At 46.1% G+C, this 13,600-nt stretch overlaps 1 protein-coding gene across 1 annotated transcript; it reads left to right on the plus strand.

Moving 5' to 3' along the window:
- Positions 1 to 2,063: 2,063 nt before the first annotated feature.
- On the plus strand, positions 2,064 to 13,599 carry trim25l (tripartite motif containing 25, like). The gene is made up of 14 exons (XM_055908531.1): positions 2,064 to 3,039; positions 5,460 to 5,555; positions 6,781 to 7,014; positions 7,342 to 7,501; positions 7,717 to 7,752; positions 7,942 to 7,983; positions 8,583 to 8,633; positions 8,737 to 8,784; positions 8,879 to 8,926; positions 9,120 to 9,158; positions 10,532 to 10,912; positions 11,360 to 11,467; positions 12,192 to 12,257; positions 12,530 to 13,599. The coding sequence occupies exons 1-14, from the start codon at positions 2,377 to 2,379 to the stop codon at positions 13,102 to 13,104; spliced, it is 2,547 nt and encodes an 848-aa protein (XP_055764506.1). The 5' UTR covers positions 2,064 to 2,376; the 3' UTR covers positions 13,105 to 13,599.
- The last annotated feature ends 1 nt before the right edge of the window (position 13,600 follows it).

The following is a 13,600-nucleotide window of genomic DNA, read 5'->3' on the forward strand; positions in this document are numbered from 1 at the left end:
AAGGGAAGGTTGATTGGTCAAATGCACATGACACATACAGACAGTGAGGATGGTAGACCTCCACTGGTTGAAGACAGGCTTGGTCAGATCACCACTTCACAGTGAGGATGGTAGGCCTCTACCAGTGGAGGCTGCTGAGGGAAGGACGGCTCATACTAATGGCTGGAATGGAGCGAATGGAATGGCATCAAACACATGGAAACCATGGAAACCATGTGTTTGGTGTATTTGATACCATTCCACTGATTCAGCTCCAGCCAATACCACAAGCATATCCTCCCCAGTGAAGTTGTCACCAGCCTCCTTTGGCCTCTACTGGTTGAAGACAGGCTTGGTCAGATCACCACTTCCCCCTAGTGTCTGTTTTCACACACTATGTTGTTTTTAGAGAAAGAGATGGAGGGAGAGAAAAAGACAGAGTTCACCTATAGTGGAATGGTCTAGGTATAATCAGCTGATATGCAAGGAAGGAAGCATGTGACTTTCTTTATTGTTTTGTTACTGTAACATGCATGTGACCTTCTATTCTAGTTACTGTAACATGCCGATGACCTTCTATTCTAGTTACTGTAACATGCCGGTGACCTTCTATTCTAGTTGCTGTAATATGCCGGTGACCTTCTATTCTAGTTACTGTAACATGCCGGTGACCTTCTATTCTAGTTACTATAACATGCCGGTGACCTTCTATTCTAGTTACTGTAACAGGCTGGTGCCCTTTCTAGTTACTCTAGCATGCCAGTGACCTTCTATTCTAGTTACTATAACATGCCAGTGACCTTCTATTCTAGTTACTGTAACATGCCAGTGACCTTCTATTATAGTTACTGTAACATGCCAGTGACCTTCTATTCTGGTTACTGTAGCATAACCATGGCTTTCTATTCTAGTTACTGTAATATGTCAGTGACCTTCTATTCTAGTTACAGTAACATGCCAGTGACCTTCTATTCTAGTTACTGTAACATACCAATGACCTTCTATTCTAGTTACTGTAACATGCCGGTGACCTTCTATTCTAGTTACTGTAACATGCCGGTGACCTTCTACTCTAGTTACTGTAACATGCCGGTGACCTTCTATTATAGTTACTATAACATGCCAGTGACCTTCTATTCTAGTTACTATACCATGCTAGTGACCTTCTATTCTAGTTACTATAACATGCCGGTGACCTTCTATTCTAGTTACTGTAATAGGCTGGTGCCCTTTCTAGTTACTCTAGCATGCCAGTGACCTTCTATTCTAGTTACCATAACATGCCAGTGACCTTCTATTCTAGTTACTGTAACATGCCAGTGACCTTCTATTATAGTTACTGTAACATGCCAGTGACCTTCTATTCTGGTTACTGTAGAATAACCATGGCTTTCTATTCTAGTTACTGTAATATGTCAGTGACCTTCTATTCTAGTTACAGTAACATGCCAGTGACCTTCTATTCTAGTTACTGTAACATGCCAATGACCTTCTATTCAGGTTACTGTAACATGCCAGTGACCTTCTATTATAGTTACTGTAACATACCAGCGACCTTCTATTCTGGTTACTGTAACATGCCAGGGACCTTCTATTCTAGTTACTGTAGCATAACCATGGCTTTCTATTCTAGTTACTGTAATATGTCAGTGACCTTCTATTCTAGTTACAGTAACATGCCAGTGACCTTCTATTCTAGTTACTGTAACATGCCGGTGACATTCTATTCTAGTTACTGTAACATGCAAGTGACCTTCTATTCTAGTTACTGTAACATGCTGGCGACCTTCTATTCCAGTTGCTGTAACATGCCAGTGACCTTCTATTGTAGTTACTGTAACATGCCAGTGACCTTCTATTGTAGTTACTGTAACACGCCGGTGACCTTCTATTCTAGTTACTGTAACATGCCGGTGACATTCTAATCTAGTTACTATAATGGTATGTGACATCACAAAGAAACTCATCCCCTCCTGTTTTTCTCCCTAAACCAGCTCTGTGACTCTAGCCCCGCCCTTCTACCTGTCTTCCTTTAATTCCGACAACACCATTGGTTCATCTCATATGAGATCACCACTCTCTGACTAACACCCTGGACAGTCTCATACCTCTGTCTTATACCTCATATCTCTGTGTTTCTCTGCTCTGTAGTTACATATATCTCTGTGTGTCTGATCTGTAGCTACATATCTCTCTGTGTGTCTGCTCAGTAGCTACATATCTCTCTGTGTGTACAGCATTCTTTCTGATTCTACCCATTTCTGTTTTCATCCATCTCTACCTCAACTTTTTCCTCTCAATTGCCTCTCTCTATTCTCTCTGTCTCTCTCTTCCGCTCTCTTCCGCTCTCTCTCTTTGTAATATTCTACATTCACCTCTGCTACCTGTGGTCTCACTATGAGTGGTAATCTGTGGACGGAGGAGCAGTTCAACTGTCCTGTGTGCCTGGACCTCCCGAATGAGCCAGTCACCATCCCGTGTGGCCACAGCTACTGCAAGGGCTGCATCAAGGACTACTGGAGCAAGGACGACCCTCGCTCCCCTGGAGTCTACAGCTGCCCCCAGTGCCGCCAGACATTCTGTCCCAAGCCCTCCTTGTCCAGGAACACCATGCTGGCAGAGGCCGTGGAGCAGCTCCGCAAGGGGGCCCTCACCACCTCCGCCAGGGAGTCCATCCGAAGCGCCCACCGTGCCAACACCATGGGTAGAGCCAAGGGAGGTTCCCGTGGTGGTGGTGTCAGCCAGCTGCCAGCCATGGCCGTGCCCTGTGACACGTGCCACGGCGCTGGAGACCAGCGGGCTGCGGTGAAGTCTTGCCTGGTGTGTATGGCGTCCTACTGCGAGGCCCACCTGAAACTGCATCAGACGAAAGCGGAGTTGAAAAAGCATGAGCTGATTGCGCCCACGGGCAAGCTGGCGCAGAAGATTTGTACCGAGCACAAGTACCTGCAGGAGTTCTACTGTCGTCAGTGCCAGATGTTTGTGTGCTGGCTGTGCACCAGTAACCAGCACAAGGACCATGAGACCACCTCCACCAAGGCAGAGCGCACGGAGAGACAGGTAAGCCCTCAGACATACAGTGACATACGGACATAGGGAAAGTATTCAGACCCCTTGATTTTTTCCACATTTTGTTACGTTACAGCCTTATTCCAAATTAGATTTTTTATTTTTTATTCTCAAACAATATACAAACAATACCCCATAATGACAAAGCGAAAACAGGTTTTTAGGATTTTGTTCAAATGTATTCAAATATAAAACTGAAATTTCACATTTGCATAAGTATTCAGATCCTTTACTCAGTACTTTGCTGAAGCACATTTGGCAGCGATTACAGCCCTGAGTCTTCTTGGTTATGACGCTACAAGCTTGTCACGCCTGCATTTCAGGAGTTTCTACTATTCTTCTCTGCATATCTTCTCAAGCTCTGTCAGGTTGGATGGGGAGCGTCGCTGCACAGCTATTTTCAGGTCTCTCCAGAGATGTTAGATCGGGTTCAAGTCTGGGCTCTGGCTGGGCCACTCAAGGAAATTCATAGACTTGTTCCAAAGCCACTCCTGCGTTTACTTGGCTGTGTGCTTAGGGTTGTTGTCCTGTTGGAAGATGAACCTTCACCCCAGTTTGAGGTCCTGGGCGCTTTGGAGCAGGTGTCATCAAGGATCTCTCTGTACTTTGCTCCGTTCATCTTTCCCTCGATCCTGACTAGTCTCCCAGTCCCTGCCGCTGAAAAACATCCCCACAGCATGATGCTGCCACCACTATGCTTCACCGTAGGGATGGTGCCAGGTTTCTTCCTGACGTGACGCTTGGCATTCAGGCCAAAGAGTTCAATCTTGGTTTCATCAGACCAGAGAATCTTGTTTCTCATGATCTAAGAGTCCTTTAGGTGCCTTTTGGCAAACTCCAAGCAGGCTGTCTTGTGCCTTTTACTGAGGAGTGGGTCCGTCTGGCCACTCTACCATAAAGGCCTGATTGGTGGAGTGCTGCAGAGATGGTTGTCCTTATGGAAGGTTCTACCATCTCCACAGAGGAACTCTGGAGCTCTGTCAGAGTGACCATCGGGTTCTTGGGCCGTGGTCAGGGAGGTGACCTTCTCCCCCGATTGCTCAGTTTGGCCGACGACCAGCTCTAGGAAGAGTCTTGGTAGTTCTAAACTTCTTTCATTTCAGAATGATGGAGCCCATTGTGTTCTTGGGGATCTTCAATGCTGCAGACATTTTTTGGTACCCTTCCCCAGATCTGTGCCTTTACACAATCGTGTCTCGGAGCTCTACAGCCAATTCATTCGACCTAATGACTTGGTTTTTACTCTGACATGCACTGTAAACTGTGGGACCTTATATAGACAGGTGTGTGCCTTTCCAAATCATGTCCAATCAATTGAATTTACCACAGCTTGACACCAATCAAGTTGTAGAAACATCTCAAGGATGATCAATGGAAACAGGATGCACCTGAGCTCAATTTTGAGTGTCATAGCAAAGGGTCGGAATACTTATGTAATTTTTGTAGTTTGTGTCTTTTTGTAATACATTTGCAAAAAGGTCTAAAAACCTGTTTTCGCTTTGTCATTGTGCGGTGTTGTGTGTAGATTGGTGAATAATTTGTATTTATTGAATCCATTTTAAAATAAGGCTGTAACGTAACAAAATGTGGAAAAAGTCAAGGGGTCTGAAATACTTTACGAATGCGCTGTACATGGACACCACCATACCCACCCACTAATGTGATCAACTGCCTGGCACAAGACTGTGGTATCCCGCTGAACCAAAGGCTAGTCATTCGCTCTGGGAGCTAACGCAAGTCTTCAGGTCTCAGGCAACAAAACAACACCCAATCAGGTCCTGTGTGGCTCTGTATGCAAAGCCAAGGTTCGATTCCCGCTGGGGCCACACATACGGTACGCACACATGACCGTAAGTCATTTTGGATGAAAGCGTTTACTAAATGGTATATATTATTGTTATAATATTAATCAAACACACCCCCATGTGCAGACTCACTCCACAAAAACATGTAAATACAGTCTGATCAAAACATCCATACTGGTTGCTGGGCTGTCTATGTCCCATCACAGCTGATCTGACCACACCTAGAAACTGCCTCTCATTTATTAGAAGTGTGTGTGTGTGTGTGTGTGTGTGTGTGTCTGTGTGTGTGTGTGTCTGTGTGTGTGTGTGTCTGTGTGTGTGTGTGTCTGTGTGTGTGTGTGTCTGTGTGTGCGTGTGTCTGTGTGTGTGTGTCTGTCTGTCTGTCTGTCTGTGTGTGTGTCTGTCTGTGTGTCTGTGTGTCTGTGTGTCTGTGTGTCTGTGTGTCTGTCTGTCTGTCTGTCTGTCTGTCTGTCTGTCTGTCTGTCTGTATAGAGTAAGGTGGTGCCAGATCTTAGGTGATAATGTAGTTGTCTTTGTGGGCTAGTGAGCATTCCAGACTGCATTCCAGTCCATTCAGGAGTGAGTTGATGTGACTGTGTTTTGCAGAAAGAGCTGGCTGAGGTGCAGACAGAGAATCATCAGAGACTGAAAGAAAGAGAAGGAGAGCTGAAAGACATGAATAAGATGCTGGAGGCAACAAAGGTAAGGGCTTAGGACACACTACACTACACCCCACTACACCACACTACACTACTCTACACCCCACTACACTACTCTACACCCCACCCCACCCCACTACACCCCACTACACTACTCTACACCCCACTACACTACACTACAGCCCACTACACTACACTACAGCCCACAACACCACAATACACTACACCACTATACTACACTACACTACAGCCCACTACACCACAATACACTACACTATACTACACTACAGCCCACTACACTACACCATACTACACTACACCCCACCACACTACACTACACTACTTCACACCCCACCCCACTACACTACACCCCACCACACCACACTACACTACACCCCACCACACCACACTACACTACACTACACCCCACCACACCACACTACACCCCACCACACTACACTACACTACAGCCCACCACACTACACTACACTACAGCCCACCACACTACACTACAGCCCACCACACTACACTACACCCCACTACACTACACCCCACCACACCACACTACACTACACTACACCCCACCCCACCACACCACACTACACTACACTACAGCCCACCACACTACACTACAGCCCACCACACTACACTACACCCCACCACACTACACTACAGCCCACTACACCACACTACACTACACTACACCACACTATTCGACACCCCATTACACCCCACTACACTACACCCCATTACACCACACTACTCCCCACTACACTACACCCCATTACACCACACTACTCCCCACTACACTACACCCCACCCCACTACACTACACCCCACTACACTACACTACACCACACCACATTACACCCCACTACACTACACCACACTACACCCCACTACACTACACCCCATTACACCACACTACACTACTCTACACCCCACCCCACTACACCCCAGTACACCACACCACACCCCACTCCACTACACTAAACCCCACTACACCCACTACACTATACCACACTACACACCACACAACATTCCATTACACCCCACTACACCAGTCTGTGTGTGTGTGTGTGTGTGTGTGTGTGTGTGTGTGTGTGTGTGTGTGTGTGTGTGTGTGTGTGTGTGTGTGTGTGTGTGTGTGTGTGTGTGTGTGTGTGTGTGTGTGTGTGTGTGTGTGTGTTCCTCAGTGAGTACCTATCTATGCACTTCCATACAGTACCAGTGTGCGTATGTCTTCATACCTGAGTTTGTGTCCCCAGCGCTCAGCAGACAGGGTACATGATGACACAGAGACGGTGCTGTCGGAGCTCCAGCGCTCGGTGGAGAGGCTCCAGGAGCTGGTGGAGGGTGTGATGAACCAGGCTGGGCAGGAGAAAGTAAGCGAGGCCCAGGACGTGGTGGACAAGCTGGAGGCCGAGATCTCTGAGCTGAAGAGGAGAGACAAGGACATGAAGGAGGTGTTCCGCTGTGAAGACAACATCCACTTCCTGGAGGTAGGACGCTTTTCTCTGCCTGTGACCCTTTTATATATTTTTGATCCAATTTAGGTGCATGCAGCTGGTTGATGGCCATATTGGACATGGCTGCCAGGGGGGAAAAGACCAAATCTGGGATGGGCCAATAGTTAAAAAGCAGCATTGCCCTAGTCATGTTTGAAATGTGCTGCTTCTATCACAAAATACATTATTTCTTAAATGACCTGTCTTCTCTTTCTGTCATTGCCTTTCTTTCTGTCTTCATTTCTCCATTTCTGCCCTCTTCCATCCCATCCTCTTCTCCTCATTCTCCTCCTCCTTCTCCTCCTGTGCACCGCCCTCCAGACCTGTGAGTCTCTGTGCAGCCCGTTTGAGTGTAATGATCTGTCGTGTGTGGTGGCCAATCCAGAGGCTACGTTTGAGCCTGTACGTGAAGCCATCCTGAACCTACGGGAGAGAGTGGAGGACATGTGCAACGTGGAACTGGGCAAGATCACCAAGACAGGTGTGTCAGAGTGGAGGACACGCATACAACACACACACACATCGACTCACACACACACAAAGGGCACTACTAGCAGAGATCTCCATCACCTTGTTCACTATAAATATTGTCATAAAGACGGAGTATGTTTTCTGCACTATGTTATAGACTGATTTCAGTGGATCAATACAATGTCAATGTGTTAATAAACTGTAATTTCTCAATCTTCTCTTCAGTGAATGACACAACATTGTTCACCTTAGGAGACAAAGGTGAGTTCTGGTCCAGAGGATGTCTCTAGCTCTGGTCCAGGGTGTTCTGTGGGGCTTGAAGAAGGCTCAGCATAAGCAAGCCGCTCGTAATGCCCTGGGGCAGAGCTAGAAGCCATCGATTACCAACAATCATTTAAATTGTGGATTGACAGACTGTACTTACTCACTGCACTGTTTTCCTCATCATAGCAAAAAAAAATGTCGGCCAGAAAACGGGAGGGTTCAGGAGTTGTGAGTAGTTTTTCACATTTCTTTATTGGTAGTGTGAGTTGGACTTTCATGATTCACTGAGATTGTGAACTAATCTGAATTGGACATTTTAGTCAACAGCAAATAATGTGAGGAAAGGCAATATTTCATTTCCGCAGTGCAAATGCTTTATACTCAGTGCCTGTTCCTTTTGGTGCTGGTCTTTTCACTTGTCTAGTTGAGTGATTGGTCATCGTCATTAATTGTGCAGCTTGGATATGAAATACATAACCTAAAATAATGATGTATTGTTCCTGATGAAGGATCGTCATAGTCAGGTTTTTAATAGTTAGACAGTGTGTTTTTAATGGTTAAACATAGTTAGACAGTGTGTTTTTAATAGTTAAACAGTGTGTTTTTAATGGTTAAACAGTGTGTTTTTAATGGTTAAACAGTGTGTTTTTAATGGTTAAACAGTGTGTTTTTAATGGTTAAACAGTGTGTTTTTAATAGTTAAACAGTTTGTTTTTAATAGTTAAACAGTGTGTTTTTAATGGTTAAACAGTGTGTTTTTAATGGTTAAACAGTATGTTTTTAATGGTGAGTGTTGTGCCTTTTTCTTTTCAATGACTAATCCACAGTGTTTTCTGGTCTGGGATCCAAAACAACAACAACAAACAACCGTCCTGCAGGTATGTACTGTAGCGACTGTTTCCTGTATCGGTTTTAACATGTGCTTTGTGATAGGTCCTTGAATGACACATAATGATGTGTACGTTCGTCGTCGTGTTTCAGCTCCCACACCGACTGTCTCCGTGGCGGTTCGAGGTCCTAACTCACGTGGTAGGGCAATGTCATGTGGCTAGTTTCATCACGAATCTCACTATGACGATCATGATCAAACATTAGATCAGCTTAATCATGTCTCCTTCTGTAGGTGTAGGCCTGCGCTCTCAGGATGTTAGGAGCAGAGAGGAACCACGAGGTCAGACGTGTGTGTGTGTGTTTGCATGTGTGTGTGTTTGTATGTGTGTGTGTGTGTGTGTGTGTGTGTGTGTGTGTGTGTGTGTGTGTGTGTGTGTGTGTTTGCGTGTGTGTGTGTGTGTGTGTGTGTGTGTGTGTGTGGTGTGTGTGTTTGCGTGCAAAGGGGTTTAAACTCTTCTACCTCTTTCCTTTAGCTGACAGAGACAGGCTGAGGAGAGAGGAAAGAGAACCAGGTAACACACACACACACACACACACACACACACACAAAAGCCAGAATTTCTTTGTGAACATAACCGGTTCCACAGGTTGGCCTGCCTCACAAGAGGAACATTTCCTTATCATCTGTGTATGGTCCTTCTTCCTGTCTCCTCCATCCGTACTGTCACATCCTGAACCTCTTAAGAATAACTGCAGATATCAGTTCCATAAATTATCTCTGACCACCTCCCTAAGGTGATCTTGACCAATACTACAAATTCAGTCCTCATTAGAGTGTTTATGAAATCTAATCGCCTGCTTTTCCTCTCATTCTCTCTCTATGCAATCAGAAAGGCGTCCGGATACATAGGTTTGGTTTGCTCCTTGCAAAACCTGTCTAGGTGAAGCGAACGTCTGTGCTCGCATATACTCCCTAATGACCGTCGCTTAAAAAATGAGAAAAAGCGTCAATATTACTGTTGTTTGTCACTCTTGAAGCACCGTAGCAGCAACATACCCAGTAATACTTTCTCAAAATAGTCTGAATGAATCTAAGATAAATCAAGAAATAGTTTTTGCCAATGAGGTCTTAGTCGCATCATTTCTCATCTATCTAAGATGTTTGGTGCAGTATTTCTCATCTATCTAAGATGTTTATCTACTCTTACTAACAGTAGTCCTGTTGACCAATCTCTGACGAAGGGGCGTTTCGACTTTCGCTACTGAACTTCCACTTGCCTCTAGAAAAAATGTAGTGTATGCGAACACCAAAACCAACCAAAACGTCTCAAAAATGTTTCGTAATATATGATAGAACAGTTTCGACTGGGAAGCGACAGGCTTTAAGCTGACCGTATGTTTTGTTGTCGAATCAGTTTAAGCATTTATTATGATGAAACGGTGTGACGTTTTGGTTCGGCAACACAACATTTTTCCTTGAGGCAAGTCGATGGAAGTCTACGCCCCTTCGTCGGTGATTGGTCAACAGTATTACTGGACTAGGTACTGCTCCTAGTAGGAGTGGGAGCAGTGAACGGGATTGTTTGCTGGCTAGTTTTAATGCACATTTTTTCACTTGAGAAATACTGCACCAAACATTTTAGTTAGATGTAAAATTGCACGACTAGGACCTTCTTGGCAGAAAACGTCAAAAATAATTACAGATTTCTTGATTTATCTTTATTATTTTCTAATATTTTGAGGAAGTGTTACTGGGTATGTTGTTGCTACAGTGGCTCAAGCGGGACAAAACAGTAATACTGAGATTTTTCAAGCAAAAGTCGTTTCAACAGACGTTCGTTTCACCTAGCCGAGTTCTGCTAGAAGCAAACCGAACCTATGTATGTGGACGCCTCTAGACTCATCAAGACATGCTCACCCAGTAAAACCTCTCGTCTCTCCACAGCCAGAGAGGCAGCCCCCAGACCAAGCACCAGATCTAGTCCCACTCAGAGCCGGAGAAAGCCAGCCAGAAATAGCCCGACCCAAAGTCGAAGAGAGACGCGCAGACGCAGTCCCAGTCCCACTCCAAGTCGTACAGAGCCAGCCAGACCCAGTCCCACTCCAAGTCGTAGAGAGCCAGCCAAACCCAGCCCTACTCCCAGCCGGAGAGAGACACCCAGACCAGAACCCACCACCACCCCTACCCCCGGTGCTGTTACCCAAGCCACCCCAGCCTCAGGAGCTTTCAGCCGGATGGGCTCCATAGCAAGTCTCTTCCGCTCCCATCGACGTGCCACACCGGCACCTGGGCCAGTCAACAACAACACTGCTGGAGTTAACCCATGTGAGTCCCGACCAGAGAGAATGATTGAGGCCTCTAGTCACCAAAACGCTGTATTAGCATGGGCAGCACCATTGAGGGCTTCCACCATTTTAATGTAGTCAACTGGGTGGCTTCCAACTCCACTGGATAATCCCTCCTGGTGACTTTCTTGGAGTCATGTACAACGGGTCATCAGGAGGGATCAGCCAATCGGGAAAATGGAAATTGCCTCAATGGCACTGCCCATGCTGTCACAGACTCTATAATGGCACAGATACAAAGATGAGTCCTCTTTATATCTCTATGGTCCCGACCCTCAACGCTTTAACCCCATCAGAGGTCATGCACCCTGGTCTTACTAGCCGTTCACCAGTGTAGACACTGTATAATGTACCTCAGAATGTACTTGCAGGTGCCACAGCACATTGTTTGAAAATCATGTCTATAAACATCATACTGTTTTGACAGGGGGGATGGGTGCACTGACTGAATCCCAACCGGAAGTGAATACCAGCCTTTTCCTGGATCCGCCGACCCCTGACCCCATCATGAATCAGATGCCAGCTTTCCCTGCATGTGAGTCATCATTCATTCCTTTTCTTCATTCTCCAGTTCTTCCTCTCTACATCTGAGGAAAGCATATTGCCTATATTTAAGGTTACCCTTGTGATCAGTGGTGTAAAGTATTGAGTAGCACTTTAAAGTATTTTTACTTAAGTAGTTTCTTGGAGTATCTGTACTTTACTATTTATATTTTTGACAACTTTTACTTTACTACATTCCTAAAGAAAATAATGTATTTTTTACTCCATACATTCGAACTGTCATCCAAAAGTACTCATTACATTTTGAATGCTTAGCAGGACAGGGAAAGGGTTCAATTCACACACTTATAAAGAGAACATGTGGTCATCCCTACTGCCTCTGATCTGACGCACTCACTAAACACATATGCATTTTTGTAAATTATGTCTCAGTGTTGGAATGTGCCCCTGAAAATGGTGCAGTCTGCTTTGGTTAATATAAGGAATTTGAAATGATTTATACTTTTACTTTTGATACTTAATTATATTTAGAACCAAATACTTTTAGACTTTTACTCAAGTAGTATTTTACTGGGTGACTTTCACTAGAGTAACTTTCCATTAAGGTATCTACTGTATACTTTTACTCAAGTAGTATTTCACTGGAGTAACTCTCCATTAAGGTATCTACTGTATACTTTTACTCAAGTTGTGTACTTTTCCCACCACTGGTTGTGATCCACTCCCCTCATACTGCCCGTCTTCGTCTGCTGTAGTGAGGGAGATCGACATCTCCAGCATCCAGGCCCCAGAGCCCAGGAGCAGAGAGGAGTTCCTGCAGTGTGAGTATAGAACAGCTAAACATCTACACAGATACAGCCTGTTCCAGTCAGCTCCCTACCCTGTGGCCTTGGCCCTCACCCTTCCATGTTTGCAGATATGAAGGGAAAGGTATGAGCATTGTAGCATCCACCATATTGATGAAAACTTTCAGATCTGAACACTTCAGAAGGTTTGGGCCAAAGGGAAGGAGTACTCACAACAGCTGACAACCAAATCTGCAAAGTCCTTATCCCCACACCTTAACTATTCATCCATCCCTCCCCTCCCCCAGATGCCTGTACCCTGACCCTAGACACGAGGACAGCCCACCGGCGTCTGACCCTGTCGGAGGGCAACACCAAGGCCACCCTACAGGGGGCAGGGCAGCCCTACCCAGACTGCCCCCAACGCTTCGACGGCTGGACCCAGGTGCTGTGCCAGGCCCCCCTTTCCGCCCAGCGATGTTACTGGGAGGTGGATTGGCGGGGGAAGGGGTCATCAATGGGCGTGGCTTATGGCGCCCTGAGCAGGAAGGGGGCGGACGCCAGGGCGGGGCTTGGTTACAACGCCCAATCATGGAGCCTGGAGCTGTCTGATACGTGTTGCACGGCAATGCATGACAATGAGAAGAGGGACATCCCGGTGACGTACTCGCCGCGTCTGGGGTTGTTCCTGGACCTCAACGCGGGCACCCTGGCGTTCTATAGTGTGGCGGAGAGCATGGCACACCTGCACACGTTCCGTGCCAACTTTACACAGCCACTGTATGCGGCCTTCGGGGTGGGTAGTGGGGTTGGTGTTGGACTGGACTTTGCTCTGGGTCAGTTCAGCCAGACATCCGACAGCATCAAGATCTGCCCCATGTGACGAGACCTACGACCTCTGTATAGATCTGCCCCATGTGACGAGACCTACGACCTCTGTATAGATCTGCCCCATGTGACGAGACCTACGACCTCTGTATAGATCTGCCCCATGTGACGAGACCTACGACCTCTATAGATCTGCCCCATGTGACGAGACCTACGACCTCTGTATAGATCTGCCCCATGTGACGAGACCTACGACCTCTGTATAGATCTGCCCCATGTGACGAGACCTACGACCTCTGTATAGATCTGCCCCATGTGACGAGACCTACGACCTCTGTATAGATCTGCCCCATGTGATGTGACCTACGACCTCTGATCCCCATCTGCTATCACTGCTTTATATGACATAATTTAACGAGAATCAGTTTGTTTCCTAAACATTTACAAAACAGCCCAAGTGCTGCACTTCTGACAAACAAATTACGTACAAACACTAATAGAAGACTGAACTGACAAATGGTGTAGTATGTACGTATACACACACATTAGTT

Source organism: Salvelinus fontinalis, chromosome 41, assembly GCF_029448725.1.
Source record: "Salvelinus fontinalis isolate EN_2023a chromosome 41, ASM2944872v1, whole genome shotgun sequence".
Taxonomy (NCBI): domain Eukaryota; kingdom Metazoa; phylum Chordata; class Actinopteri; order Salmoniformes; family Salmonidae; genus Salvelinus; species Salvelinus fontinalis.